The sequence below is a fragment of the Melospiza melodia genome, chromosome 1 (assembly GCF_035770615.1).
Source record: "Melospiza melodia melodia isolate bMelMel2 chromosome 1, bMelMel2.pri, whole genome shotgun sequence".
Classification (NCBI taxonomy): Eukaryota; Metazoa; Chordata; class Aves; order Passeriformes; family Passerellidae; genus Melospiza; species Melospiza melodia.
Window position 1 is genome coordinate 6,848,976 of NC_086194.1, and position 15,238 is coordinate 6,864,213.

The window sequence follows — 15,238 nt, forward strand, 5'->3', positions numbered from 1 at the left end:
CCACTGGATTTATCTAGAAAATAATTAAAAAGAAAGGTGCCAGAGGTGTTCAACCACCCTGCTGAAACAAGGAAGAGTCAGCCCAAACAAACATTACCAAATCCACCACAGGAGCATCCTAATTCTTGAGGAAGACTGAAACCACAAAGAAACCCTCCTGGCAAGATAAATGAAGTGTTCCCACTCAACAGCATCACACTTTGAGTTAATGCAGCAAAAGCAGGGAGCTGTTTGGGGAACAGACACAAGACAGATGTGAGTGCACATAGACCAGCTCCAGCTTGGGGCAAAAATAAGTTCTAAACATTCTTCATAAAAAAGCGGGAAAGGACCTCACACTGCCTGAAACCCTGAGCCATCACACAAGGTCAGGCACTGTCAGCTCATGTCCCCAGTCTCCACAAGAGAGAAAAGATGTTCAAGGCTGGATCAGAGCCAGAAGGGAACAGCTAACCTGTTGAGGCCAGGGGGAAATAGCTTTCTCCCAGACAGCAATCATGCAACACAACTCCTCCAGCAAGTTTACAAACCCTGTAATTGATAACCTGGAAGAGAAGCATGCCTCTGGCAGAAAATGTGTGGAAAGCCAACTACAGCACTTCAGGCAGTCTCCAAATTCCTGCTACTACTTCTTTCCCAGACACAGCAGCAGCAAAGAACACCAGCCAGCACCATGCTCAGATGGGTGAGACAGCAAGGCTGGTATTTTAGATTCAGAAAAGACACTTCAAGAGAGAGAGTTCCAAAGATACACTACGCAGGATGCTGAGCTTGTAGACAATCCAGAAGGAAAAGAAAGGATTCTTCAAAGGCTAAGTTCTTGCCCTGATCCTGCTGTTTGATTTACTTGCAAGTTATTTGCCTCCAAGAATCACAAGAATCTTCAGTTAGGTGCCATTTTGTCTAGCTTTAAAAGACACATTTTGGAAATTCTGAACAGATAAAATCTGCTGAAAAGATACAGCTACTAAGACAGTTCAGAATTAAATCCTTCATAAAAGACAAGGATTTTAGCTTAAGTACAAGAATATTAAACATTTGATGTAATAAATCACTGAAATTTAGTAAAGAAATACTTTAACTCAACCTCCTGGGCTGGTGTCCTAGACCACAGCTCAAGTGACACAGCTATTGTTGCCTTCAGTTGTATTGCAGAAAGTGTTACATGGTCACCTTTTAAGTAAAGTAATAATGCCATTGGTTCTTAATGTTAAAACTTGTCTCTTATTTAAGTGAGGTAATTACAAAGTAAAAACCATCTTCATTCTTATTTGCTAGAACTGCTTGCTCGTGCAAACAGATACTCATCCCGCAGTTTCTGTGGCTGACCAATTCCAGTTGCCCAAAGGACAGCCTGGTGGGCTGTGGAGCTGGGCTTCTGCCCAGCACTTTGAGATGTTTCAGTGATGTTCATGCAGACAACACCCACAAGGACCTTGCTTTCTCATGATATATAGTTAGCAGCCTTTGAAGATCTCCACCAAGTCCCATCTCTGGACCTCCAACAGCGCTGTTAATTCTCCAGCCCACAGTGCTGGACTGGCCTGACCTCCACAAACCCATTGTTCAGCAGCCAGAGCCCATGGATTGCTGCTGTTCAACACCAAGGACAAACACTCTTTAAACAAAGCACTTTTGTTCTCATTAACCATGTCCTAACACACACAATGAGCCACTAAAAATGGGATTTATCCTCCCAAATTGAGTGGTTGTTCTGACATTTACCCTGACCTTGCCCATCCACCCTGACTTCACAGCCTTCCACAGGGATTAAGCTGCATCCCACAGATGCCATCTCCCCCCACTAGGATGTCTAGACATTTACAATTAGAAGCGCAATCCTACTTTGTGTGACTGTCTTCTCCAAGATTCTGCCCTTTAAGTAGAAGAGTCACATTTCAGCAATTAAATCCTGGCTATATCACAGATCACCTCAACAATTGCTGCTATTCCACTACAGTGAGCACAACAGGAACAAGCTTTTCTTACTACAGGAACTCATTACACTGTGAATATGCTGAATAAAAGAACAGACTAATTCAGGTTAGACACAGCCTCTGGAGGTCACTGTTCCTGCACACCATTCAAGCATTTCCACTGCAAGTCTGAAGGAGGACAAAGCCTCTTCCAATACAACAGTCACTACCAAGAAAGCAAGAGACCCAGACATAAAAATCCTGTTTACTAGGTAGAATGTTTGGAAAACCTTGTCCCTTACAGTCAGTGAGCTCCTAAAATAGCTGGATTACTGGGCAGTGAAACCAGAACAGTGGTAGAAGATTGCACCAGAATGCTGAATATATTTTTCCTCACTGCTGGGAAACACTGCCAGGGACACTCCTCCTTACCAGACACCAGGGATTTTACAAACCCTTGCAGAAATGCTCTCCCCAGTAAACATCTGTGAATGAGGGAACCACCTGAAAGGAAGACTGGGGATGAACTTGTTTCCAAAAATTCAGTGTCTGTACAACACTCATGTTTGTTTTACCAAACACTGTGTTGTGGAAACTGTAACTATGTCCATAAGTAACCAGGGGCCTCAGACTTGTCTTCCAGGACTGCCCCATAAGGCAAGGAGGGTGACTGCTGCTGTGGAAATATTTGACTTCATTTGCCTTGCAAAAAGATCCCTGTCCTTGACAAATGGTTGTGAGAAAAGAGCTGTCACAGTTCCTGGTGCTAAAGGGTCAGGGCAGACCAGAGAATCCTACTGAGCTGAAAAACAACTCAGCACCACTGCCCTGTGACAACATTCACTGAAAAGGCTCCAAGGTGGCAGAAGTAAGAAACAAAGCTGTGGAACACCTTCAGGTATGCCAGAACCAAGCAGGAGGATGATGCAAATCATTGTTCAGTAGCATGGACAGCATTCAAAGGCCTGCCAGGACTTCTGTGCTGTGGCTGCCATCAAAAGGCAGGATGATAAATGTTTCTGTGTTTCACTGGATAAGCCAGCATCAGCCACTTGCCTGAAAGCCCCTAAGCAACCCCAGGAAATGTCTATTTTATCAGATCACAACAGAAAGGAAGAAGCTCCTTCTTACAGTTTTTGGCACAGAGCTCCCATACAAGCAGTACCAGACCTAGCTGATTCCTGACATTTTTATCATCTCTGATTCCTGATGGATGGATGCTCTAAGTGATGTAGAACATTCACCATTTTCACTGGGTAAATTGACAAATTCCCAGCTTATTTTTATTCCAAACCATTTTTAAGGAGTACAAAACTAGAGAGGAGAAATACCTCCAAAAATACACATGCAGACCACAATATCAAACCCAAATCTTTCAAGCAATCCCTGAGAAACAGCCATCCTTCCTAGCATAACAAAGTACAAAGTCTGACATATGGTTGAAAGGAATTTACATGAAGAAGGCATCCACTCTTAGCAGACTTGGTAAGAGTAGCTGAAGAACTAAAGGAGGAGGTTGGATTTCTACACCAATACACTCACATGGTTTTAAGTACCGTGGAGGATGGTTTCTTCTTGCAAAGGGGGAAAAGTTTTATCATTTCAAAGGAAAACAGCATTGTCTCTATCTCCACAACATGAGCAGATGTGGCAAAGTCACTCCAGACACAGACTTTGTCCTCACTGTTAAGGACATGAAGGTGGAAGCAAAAGTTACTCTGAGAATTCCTTCTTAAGAGGCCAAACACTCTCATTTCAATAATTCTTACCAAGCAGGAAGACACACAGGTCTCTGTTGTAACAGGAAAATCATCAGGGCTCTGCTGCCACCTTTGTACAGCATAAAACCTGGGCAACCCACACTTTATTCCCTTGGTTCAAGAGTGTTTATGAGCCAAGACTCCTGAATGAGGCAACAGTTTCCAGCCAAACATAAACAGGACTGTGCTTCCTTAAGCAGCATGGCAAGTTCTCTGGCTGCCCAAATCCTAGCAAGTCTCCAAGAGAGGAAAAAGAAAAACCTTCTGCAGGTAAAGCTGATGGTCCTGCTCCATAAGACAGGTGTGTAACACATCAGCCCTGCTGCTCCCTCACATCACCAGGATTTCAGGCAGTGCTTCCTCTGCACGAGGCTGCAGCCTAAACAAAGCCCATGAAATATTATTTGGGAACATGTTATGAACATATTACTAAGCTGAAAATATAACTTTGCCACAGAGCTCTTTGGACAGCCCTCCTCTTCCTTGCTGTTGGCATCACCTTCAAAGAATTTTTTCCTATGAGCTAAGTTGGAATACTCCTGCATTCATCCCTAGATCCCACAATTACCATCCTGATAATACAAAAGCAGAACAAGATAAATATTCTCCAATTCCATAGGGCAATTTCACTTCGAAGCAATTCATATTGGGAAGCATACTTAATTTGCAATTCCTTTTTTTCTTCCCTTCAAACAAAGTTGTAATGCCCAATCCAGACATCTTTCCAAGTCACAGAGATCTACAGTCCTGTAAAGCAGCTACTTTGAAAAGTTAAAATCTCTCTTCTGGAGTATTTATATAATTCAGTGTTTGTACAAACTGATTTGTCTGGAGAGACTAAACCTGTATGAAGAACAGAACCAAGCATCTCAGCATTGTGACTGCTGTATTCAAATTCATTTTCTAATTATTTTTTCTTTGGTCTATGAATTTGTTAGCAGCATTTCCTTCTATAACAATAAAGACTTTCATCAAGGGACAAGCACTCCTGGACCATATCAAGTAGAATTTCCTCCTTTACCTTACCAAGTAGATTGGAGAAAACATTGGACAAACCTGTTATTAACTGGGCAGCTACACTTGCTTCAACATCTGAAAAACCCCCACCAATAAACACTCACAATCAGGTCTTCTAGCTCAAATTCAAATTCCAGGTTGAATTTTGGAAAGCCTGTATGAAACCAGATCAAAAATTAATTTATCTTTTGCAGGTGAGGGAAAGGGAGCACTCCTGGGTAGAACATGCATTTCTTATCACCATAGCTGAGTAAAATTTAAGATGTGATGGTTTAATATCCTTCAGGGCCAAGCCAAACCCCCGAAGTAACAGGTAGGGTCTCATCCTCAAGTTAAAACCATGCACATATTCTGGATTTCTTCCCTGGGAACAGGTGCCATGCCCACATGCAGAATTCCTCCCCACACCACATGCCCATGGAAAAGGCCCAGTCCAGCCAAAGGCACCAAACCAAGTCCTGCACTGATGCTCTGTGTCAGTGTGCCCAAACTGGAGCTTTCTGCTGCCAGATTTCACACCACAATGGGCCAAGAGGGAACATCAGGTAAATCTGACAGGCAGAGCCAGTGGGATCAGAAGGGCACAGAAATTCCTTCACAAACTAAGATCTTATCCAAAAAGTGGTGATGGGGCAGAGAAGGCAGGAAGAATGATATGTAACTTTCACTCAGACAAGCACAAACACCTCACCTACACCCTGTATAGAAATTTCTGTTTAAGTGACACTATCATTCCAGAAAGGAGCACTTCCTATTGATTTCAAGAGCTGCAGGAATTAAACTCCTATGCTTGTATACAAGCAATAGGAGAAGCTCTGAAAAAACACTAGTCTTCCCATATGATGCTACTGATTCCAGCCTGATCTCAATGAAGGGAGCTTTTATGTGGCTGCTCCACTGCCTCAGCCCACATGCTGGTTAGCAGCTAAATTAGCTGATTCTCTTCCAGTTCTGTGGGCAGGGTAAGCAAGGAGGGGTATTCACACTGCCCAGAAATGCAGACAGCAGCAGCTCCATCAGGGAGAACCTCAGTGGCAGCTGAGGAACAGACAGGCAGTCCCTTTGTAGAGCTGTGTGACAGCAGAGCCAGAGTCTGCCCTGTGGCTCTGGGAGAAACCATCCTGGAGCATTATTCCTGGAAGCCTGATTTATCTCATTACCCTGGAGAGAGGCAACACCCCAGTCAAGAATGACCTGGAGAGAATCAGAATAATAAATCCATTTACTGAATAGTCAGCCCAAGGAAGAGAAATATAAATCCTCTTCCCTTCTTCTAATGTTGAATCTATTGCATGCTCTGTAGAAGTTACAAGGTATTCTTACTGCCAGCTGATCAAATCACTAAAGACGTTTCCAGAACATTGTTTAAATGGTTTTTTTTTAGTTATGTGGTAGAAAATTATTTGAGCTCTTTACTAGACTGACATGTTCTGACAAAAGCCTGCATTGGTGATAACAACATCTGGTCCATTAACAACTTAGGTAATTTCATTAAACAGACAGGTTAAATAATTTAACCGAGTCACGCAAAGATTTCTTCTGCATACAGAAGGAAAAAGAAGGAAAGAGTCTTTAGGATTCTGAAAGCTTATTCTGATGACTGTTTCTACATAAACATGATTTCTATTAGTTTATGAAGAAGTGCTGGACAAATGCTTTAAAAACAGTTTCAAGGTCATGGTGAGCAAAAGCTAAGTATGCTTTATAACTAAACCCCAAATTTACTTTTAACAGGTAAGACTAAAATTTACTCAACGATTAGATAGAGCTTTTGACCCAAAAAGAGCTTATGCAAACTCCACAGGACACAGCCACTACATTTGCTAGCAGAACATTCTTGGGACTAAAGATTGCTGCTTGATACAAAGCAGGGAATCCCCATCTAACACTCACCTTCTACATTACTCTGCAAGGGTTAATTGCTCTGTGCTAGAAAACAAGCTAATCCTTCTCATCTTTGTGTAGTCTGGGCAAAGCCACAACAAATTAATACATTTCTTTCAAGGTCAGACAAAAATCTGGCCTTAAGAAAGCTTTTGGAGTTAAGCTTCTGAGATTGCTATAAGCTAGGTAAGAGGCATTTCCTTAAAAAATGCTAATACAGTTCAGGATGGGGTGGGAAGGGAATGTATTGGCCTCTAGAAAAACCAGATGCATGCAGCAACAAGGAAAAACTGAAATCCCATTAGATGATGTTAGACAAAGTAACCTGGCAGACAGAATGTCAACAAAGTGTTGTATTTCATTCATCTTTTAGTTAATACAGGAATTGTTTTGTTTGCCACCAAAGGAAAAGATCAGGTTGCTGTGTCACTGTATGTACCTGACACAGGTCAAAACCAACAAAAAGAAAGGAAAGGCAGCCCTGGGTGTCCCCCCAGATCATCTACACCCCAAATGACAGTGCTCACATGCTGGGCTGAAGACACAAGCTGGCAACCAATAAATCTGAATTCAGCTCAGTGATTTCCTGAAGTCTATCATAAAGACAACCCAGAGCCATCTATATTTAGCATAATTAGAATGAAAAAGAACAGTCTTAGAGCAGCCCTTCAAGGGCAACCTCCCTAACCCCTCCTAGGGGCTGTGAAGGGTTTATCCTCCTGTTTACATCTCAGGAGATGTGTAAAAGATGAGAAAGTTTATCCACTCTGAGCTGTGCACTGTTGCAACTTGCCCAATTTCCCCATCATCCACAGAGTCAAATTTCCAGACTTCACAGGAAAGCTCATAACATCTAATTGTCTCCTGACTCCCTTCCTGGTCAGATCAGACTTTATGAAGTTGCTTTCATGTGTGCCAAGCCAAGACAGTATCTCCCCTGGGAAAAGCCACAGGCAGAGCTTGTCACAAACAGGGAGCACTCGTGGGTCACAGGCAGGGAAAGGCACAGCCATGAAGCTCAATATTATTCCATAAATATTTATGAGGAGCAAATAAGTATTAATAAACTGAAAAGGTGAAGGAATAGTCCACTGTCAGCCTAAATCAAGAAAACTGAGCCAGCAAGCATTTTCCCATCTGCCTCTTCCAGGGCTCAGATGGGCCAGGCACCTCTCCAGGCAGGCAGGGCAGAGACAGATCCTGGTTTGGGGAAGCTCCAGGTGAAACCTCACTAAGGCAGACTGAGCAGGGCTCAGCACACTGCATTTATTCAGTGATGGCCAGCACAGGTGTGTAGCCACATTTCTCTTCACAGAGAAAAGCAAAGCACAATTCTTCCCAAGAATATTCCTGGGCTTCACATTCTCTGAACATCAGAGGAAGAAAACACAATTCTTTTTTGGAATGGAAAGAAAACACAATTTCTTTCAGAAATGAAAACACAGTATCATTTGCTGTGTGTGTGTTTGTGCAAAAGTAGAATGCAATATGGAGATAGTTTACCCAAAGTCATGGTATTTGGTTTCCTTGGCCTATCAGGGCCAAGAGTGTGTGTGGTGGCAGTAACAAAATTCAGCACAGTGTATACAGTTGTGTACAGAGTTAAGAACTTAACAGATCCAGTTTTAGATGTATAGAATAATACAGTATAATAAAGTAATTAGCCTTTAATATAGTATAATAAAGTAATTAATTAGCCCTCTGATATCAGTGGAGGGCTCCTCATCACTCCTCCTCTGTCAGGGCCCTTGCAGCATTGCCGTGGAGGTGCAGGAGCCCCAGCCCAGCTGTGACAGCCACGTGCAGTGACAGAGGACACACAGCAGCCTGTGCTCGGCACACTGCAGCACACAGGAGCTGCTGGAACCAAGCTCCCCACACCTTCTGACTGACACACAACAGGGCTCAAGAGGCTCTCAGCCCCTTCCTGCTCTTCATTAGCTGCTATTTCTGCTATTAAAGCTTTCCTTCTATTCACAGGGTAATGGCACCTCAGCCTTCCTTCTATTTCCAGGGTAAGGGCACCTCACCATCCCCTCTCTAAGGGCTAAAACGAGATTCCCTTTGAAACTTCACACTAATTCCCTCACAGACACTGAGACTAAATATTTACTTTTATGAATCAGCGTTGCTTCAGTGGTATGACTGGTGCCCTGTTATATAAGGGTAACATCTCCAATTTTCCCCCAACTAACAACAGGTTTAGAATACTTTCCAAAGTATCTCAGGAATCATTTTCCAGGGTGGGAACATGTGCTGTGTGCTGTGATCGCTGACCAGCAGAGGGAGATGGGACACTGTTCCCAAACAAAAATCCAAAAATCTGGAATCTTTCAAAGGATGCCATGAGAACACAACCCAGCTCCATTTTTTCTTCTTCCTCCACTGATGATTACTAACTTATACTAAGGGAGGCAAGAACTGAGCTCCTAAATTGTGTGTTTTAGTTCTAATATTAATAAAAACCTGAATTCATATCACTGGAGAACTTTTTCAAGGCATCAGGTCTTTTTTTTTGGTGGTGTTTTGTGTTTGTTTGTTTTTATATCAGTGAAACACTGATGTGGGTAGGAAAGAAACAGACCCAAGAAAGACAAATATTCATTTGAGAGGATTCATGGACACTGTAGAGTGTCAGTTTCAGAGCTGTGTTTTCAAAGTATGAACTGTTACAAAGTCCTGAGCTACAGGACAATAAGTAATTTATACATTAAAAATTAAAATACAAGGAACAGTTTAGAAATTTTATTTGACCACTCTTATTGGGCTAATTCTCCAACATGTATTTATTCTGCTATTTTAGACAAATAAAAAAATGCTGTTCTATTTTCAAATTCCATACATGTTTGTGCACCAGTCACACCAATCAAACTGAATGACCACAATGTGTTTTGATGGTGGCACATGAACACAGGGTGCCAGGTAAAGAACTAAACAGAAATACTGAACAGAAGTATTGAAAAGACCTCCTAACAGTGTAGGCTTGGGAAGCATTCAGATCTCCCTTTTTAATGGTTTCTTAAATAGTTCTGTAAAACCTGCTAATAAGCTGGAAGATAGTGCCCATGCTGGAAGAGGACTCCTGGCTTTACAGTATTAATTTAATACTGTAAAGTATTAAAGTATTAAAAGCAAACTTTAATTTATAGAAAAGTTTCTAACTTTATAAATTAAAAGTAATGCAAATGGATTAAATGTAATAATGCAAAGTCAAAAAAATGCAGTTCAGAGGGGGGAAAAAAAAGCTCCTCACCAGCAATACAAACTCAAGATTTGGTCCATACTTATTGTATACTAGAGTCTGAATGAACAACTCCAGACTTCCCTTCCACCACCACTGCTTTCAAATACCTGCAGAAGCAGACTGAGAATGAGACTCCAACATCACAGACTATGCTCTCCTCTAGCTGTAATCCATGACAATCCTCAGGGATGCCAAATAAGACAGGGATTTTGGTGAAGTGCTGGTGGGAGGTTTTCCATCACCATTAAATCACCTATTCTCATTTATGGTGCAAACTCCCAAGGCTCACTCACTGACAGTTTCCCCAGGTGTTACCTCACACTGGCTCACCCCCTGGAGAGGAAACTCTCACTTCTTGACATCAACAGCATTTCCTCAGCACAGCTCCAGCAATGAAAACTGGTACCTGGCATGATGTCTTTCACCAAGAGATCTGGAGACTCCAAAAGGAATCAGTGGCCTGCCCCAATGGCCTCAAGATTAACTGGTAAATGGAAAAAAGAACATTCATCTCTCCAACTGCAGCAGTGACCCAGAGGAGCACTGACAGTGCAGGTTGTACCAACTCCCAGCACAGTGTGGGGAAAAAATATCTTCTGGAATGAAAAGGAGGCCAACAGTCTTTGAGAAGAGCTGAAAGAGTGACAGTGAACCCCATCACCCTAAATCTGATTTTTCAGGTTAAAGAGATCTAATTTTTTTACTCAAGAGCTGACAGTCATCCTCTCTTTCAGGCAGAAGCAAGGAAACACTGCAGAACCTTCCCCTCTGTAAGATGGTGAAAAAGTCAATGTAGATTTTCCACCTTTCAGATCACAGCCCTCAATCCAGCACTCTGTACAATTATCTGATACACAAGATGGTTCTGTGAATGTTTTGGGACTGAGTATCTGTTACATGGCTGCCTCTGACCGTAGAAAGCTGAGGTCTGAGTAGCACATTCCAGACCAAAATTACTACATGGGCTTAGTTAAGTCAGAATTTGAGCATCTTTACAAGGAAAAACACACTGAAACAGCAAGAAACCAAAGCAAGCAAAAAAATACCAATTGCAAAATCCAGGAAACAAAGAAAGCCACAGCTTTCTGCCACACTGCAGAGCAGATTAGTCTGTTTCTATAGCAGGCAGCTAATGCCTTCTTTTGGCAAACAAACTCTTCAGACAGAGCCAAGAGTCTAGCAGATGATTTACTGATTAAATGCAAAATGAGAAGCTGAAAACAAAAATTTTCTGGAGAATGTAATAATTTGCATAATTAAGCCATCCATTTGAGCCCTAAACTGTCTTATCAGTAGAGCAGGAACAGCCTCACAGCACCTGGGTACTCCTCAGCTGTTACAAGGGTCTTACACCAAATGTCTTTATGAACACTCAGGTAACCATGAAGAAGCCAATATAATTTTGGGCTCATCTGAAATTTTTGTTTTTAGATAAAGATTTCAACTGCAAACCAGGTGACATCCCCTCTTTCTGTTCTGCTAGGACGCCTTCCCCCAACTCCTCCTCTGGCACAACATGAAAGACACAGCAGAAACAATATAATTTTGTACAGTCAAAGCACAGCACGATGGCAGCGCTTCTCTTCAAGAGATCAAACTTCATTTAACAATCAGGAAACACTCATTAAAAAAAATAAAAATGAACTGCAAGCAAAGGCAGACTGAAAGGAGAATACTCACTTGTAGCGTAGTGTCGAAAACAACAAGCTTAGAGCTTGTTGGAACAATGTCATAACACTTGTGTGACCTCATGAATCGCACATAAATGTCACTTTCCGATTCTTCAAGTGCTGCAAGTAAAAACATTGTGTTGTTTTATTTAAGTAACCTTAAAAAAAATAGTAAAAAAACATGCCAAATCAACTGAACACCATTGTGCAGAAGGACAACCCTAAAGCCAAACTCAAATTCACACTTTGAGATCTGGACAGACAGTCACAGGTTTGCACTCTGCATTTCAGACTCATCTTTCCTTTCAGATTAAATACAACAAAATGCATTGTTCTTCTTTGATGAGAAAGGACCTCCATGCTGAAGAGTTATACTCTCAAAAAATCTCTTTTTTTTTTCCCCTTAAGAGCAACCTACAGGAACATGCATCTCAACACTGTTATATACAGAGGAAGACAGTCTGAAACTTGGGCTTGACTAACTCAAGCTCCTTAAATGAATATTTCTTGAATCTTTACCACTACCTGTTTCACATTTCACATAGCAATTTTCTATTTTCTAAAGAGGCAGCAGGCAAGTTCTGTAATCAGCTCCATTCTCTTCAGGCTACACAGAGCATCACAACTCCAACACTTTGTTTATAAAACCAGGCTCCATGTGGCTGGAATGGTTTTAGTGCTGCATGTCTGTAGCAAGGACATGCAATCCCATCCATACGACCTTAAATTTCCTTTGCACTTGTTCAGATGCATGTGCATACAACCCTCAGATCTGCTTAGCTACATTAATTTTTTCTTTTTTAAGCAGTTTGGCTCTCTATTCTTTCCTTTCAGGAGCAGGTAGCTAGAACTTGGTCAAGGATAATCTCCCCAAGAGACTGTACCCTTTAGACCCTGTAATAATTCCACAGTAACCTGGGCATACATTACACTTTTGAAGAGCACAATAAAAAAGTCAACAAATTAAAAAAAAAAACCTTTAAATACCTACTGACCATTACAGAACTTCATAGTAAGGAGTTAAAAACCCCAAAATCCTCATTTGCTAGATTTGCTCAAAATCAGTTATCTTGCTCTGGATAAATTTTAATTTCCACCAAATGGCTCAGCACAGCCTTTTTGGCCCAAACTTACAGAATCAAAGCTGGATCTCCTCTGCAAGTGGTTGCTCCAGGATCCAGTATCTTCTGCACACTGAGCAAGTCATTAATTTCCTACTCCCATTACTCTTAAAATAAATAATTAAATAACTAATCAATAAGTCGGGTGTTTAGAAAGCCATGGTTGCTTCTACAATCCTAAATGCAGTCCCAAGAGCCCTTAAAATAAATAACTAAATAAATAATCAGTAAGCCTGGTCTTTAGAAAGCCATGGTTGCTTCTACAATCCTAAATGCAGTCCCAAGAGCCCTTATTTACTTCAATCTCAAGTTTGTAAACAATTAAGATATTACAGGTAGAAACAAGCATAGGAGCACCTCAAATTCCACCAGAACAGTGGAATCACCATCCCTGGACATGTTCAAAAATTGTGTGGATGTGGCACTTGGGGACATGGGATGGTGGACACGGTGTTAACAGTGGGACTTGATGATCTTAAGAGGTTTTTTCCAACCTAAATGATTCAATGGTTCTATAAACCACAAAACAATCAGCTGAAAAAATGAACCCTCTCAGAGCACATCATGGCTCCACAGAGTCTTGCCAACTCACCAACATTTTTTAAATGCATCAGGATAAGCACAGTAACTGTGAGCCAGAACAATTCCACCAGGGGAGGCTGCTCATGGCAGGCACAGCCAGGAACTCTCACCAGCACAGTGAAGGTGTGCCCATAAACCCTTTCCACACATTCCCACCCTCCAAACAACTTCAGCTGGACCTCAACAATCCCCACCCAGATGCAAAGGAATGGTTAAATGTTATCTCACCTTGTGCTGCCTTCCAGCTCAGGGGAGACACCACAAAGGGACTGCTTCCCTTTAATTTTAACTGCAAAACTACAATTAAAAATATTCAGAAGCATGAGATAGCCATCTGTGAGCACTGTTAACACCCCTGTAAATAGCTAGGAAACTCTAGCAGGATCTGGACAAGGATCAAATTGTCCAGCTGGAACTCAGGTTTATTTCTACAGATCCTTATACCATAAGTAAGTACAATGCACCACTTTATTATTTACTAACTAAACATGCAAACATCAGCAGCTCTGGTTTAACTCTCATGTCCTACACAACTCCATCAAGTGCCATTGGAAAGGATATTTGAGACCTTCTAACACCTTCAGCTACCTGGGAATGCTCAGCAGCTGCCACAGCCCAATGCCTTGTGCAGGTACTGTGGATTATGTATATATTATGTACATACACAGCTGTTTAATAGAGAAAAAAGTCTCCCAAACCTAAGGCTCAGCACATCTCAGGGATGCACTCACACTCTGCACAGGGAGGGCAGAATCCTCTTTACAGTTTCTCTCCCCTTCCAGTGCTTTGTGTTGTATCCAAGCATTGCTGTGCTGCAAATGTAACTGATCAAATTAGAACACCCTCATCTCCATGAGGATATTTCTACTTTATTACCTGCTCAGTCTCTTGTCTTATTTGGTGGCCTCCAGGAGGGTTTGGTGGCCCTGGCAGGGTTTGGTAGCTGCCAGGGGGGTTTGGGGGCCCCTAGGAGGAATTGGTGGCCCCAAGGAGGTTTTGCTGACTGCCAAACCCTGCCAGGGCCAACAAACCCTCCTGGCGGCTACCAAACTTCTCCAGGGTCACCAACCCCTCTTAGGGGCCACCAAACTCTTCCAGGGCCACAAAAAATGCCAGAGCTACCAAATATATTTTCCCATTCATTAATTCTGCAGCCTCTGCAGCACCTGCCAAGCAGTATTTCCTTTGGAAGGACATGGACAGATCCCTCCAGGCCTGACTTACAACCTCCTCATCTCTGATCTGCACCCGAGATGCTCTGCCCAGCATGCAGGAGATGTGAGCACAGAGCTGCTCCAGCCAAAGCTCAGCTCTCCACTCTCATCCCTGCAGATCAGCTGCCTCACAGAGCAGATTCCCAGCAGGAGGCATCTGAATCTAGAGCAGATCAGGAGGAGGAGAACCCACTAATAAGCAGCTGAATGGGTTTCTGTGGGGGTGCACACTCATGCAAGCTGATCTCCTGAAGATTCATCTGCAAGTTATTCTGCAAGTGGACAGTGCCCATTTTTGCCCAGAAGGCAAAAATATCCAAACTCCCAGTGCTGTTTTTTTGTGATTTTTAATAGAAAACAACCTGGAAGGTTACAAATAAACCCTGTCAGACAGCTGAAGTTGAGCACCTTGTCATACAGGCTTTTACAGAGTAAATTCTCTACATTGGCATTTTATTTGCTCCTACTGTCAGAGATCCTTTAAATAGTTAAAAATCAATCTATTTGTATTTTTACCACTCTGCTCCTCAATCTTATTCACCAAAATGATTTTTACTTTCTCCCCTTCTCCCACCCTTCACTACAAAATGAGACACGCTTTTGTTTTTTATTTCAGCCAGTAAATGTTATTTACAAGAGCATCATAGCTCTTTTTTTTTTTTTTGGGACAGATTAATTATTCATCAATACTGACTCAGATTGCAGTGGGACTCAGTACAAAGCATAATTCTCTATTCAGAGAGCTCTAAGGTAAGAACTACATTCTGAACACTCAAGAATGACACAGAAACTTCTGCAGCATTGCTGAAGCCATTTCCTCAGATCCACTG

General features: G+C 42.0%; 1 protein-coding gene across 6 annotated transcripts in view; it reads right to left on the minus strand.

The window, feature by feature from the left end:
• PRKAG2 (protein kinase AMP-activated non-catalytic subunit gamma 2) overlaps positions 1–15,238 on the minus strand; it is a 221,110-nt gene that overhangs the window by 18,079 nt on the left and 187,793 nt on the right. For all 6 annotated transcript variants that reach the window (XM_063179437.1, XM_063179570.1, XM_063179525.1 and 3 more), the window contains one exon: positions 11,502–11,611. In XM_063179437.1, the coding sequence (XP_063035507.1) occupies positions 11,502–11,611 (110 nt within the window). The remainder of the gene's footprint in view (positions 1–11,501; positions 11,612–15,238) is intronic.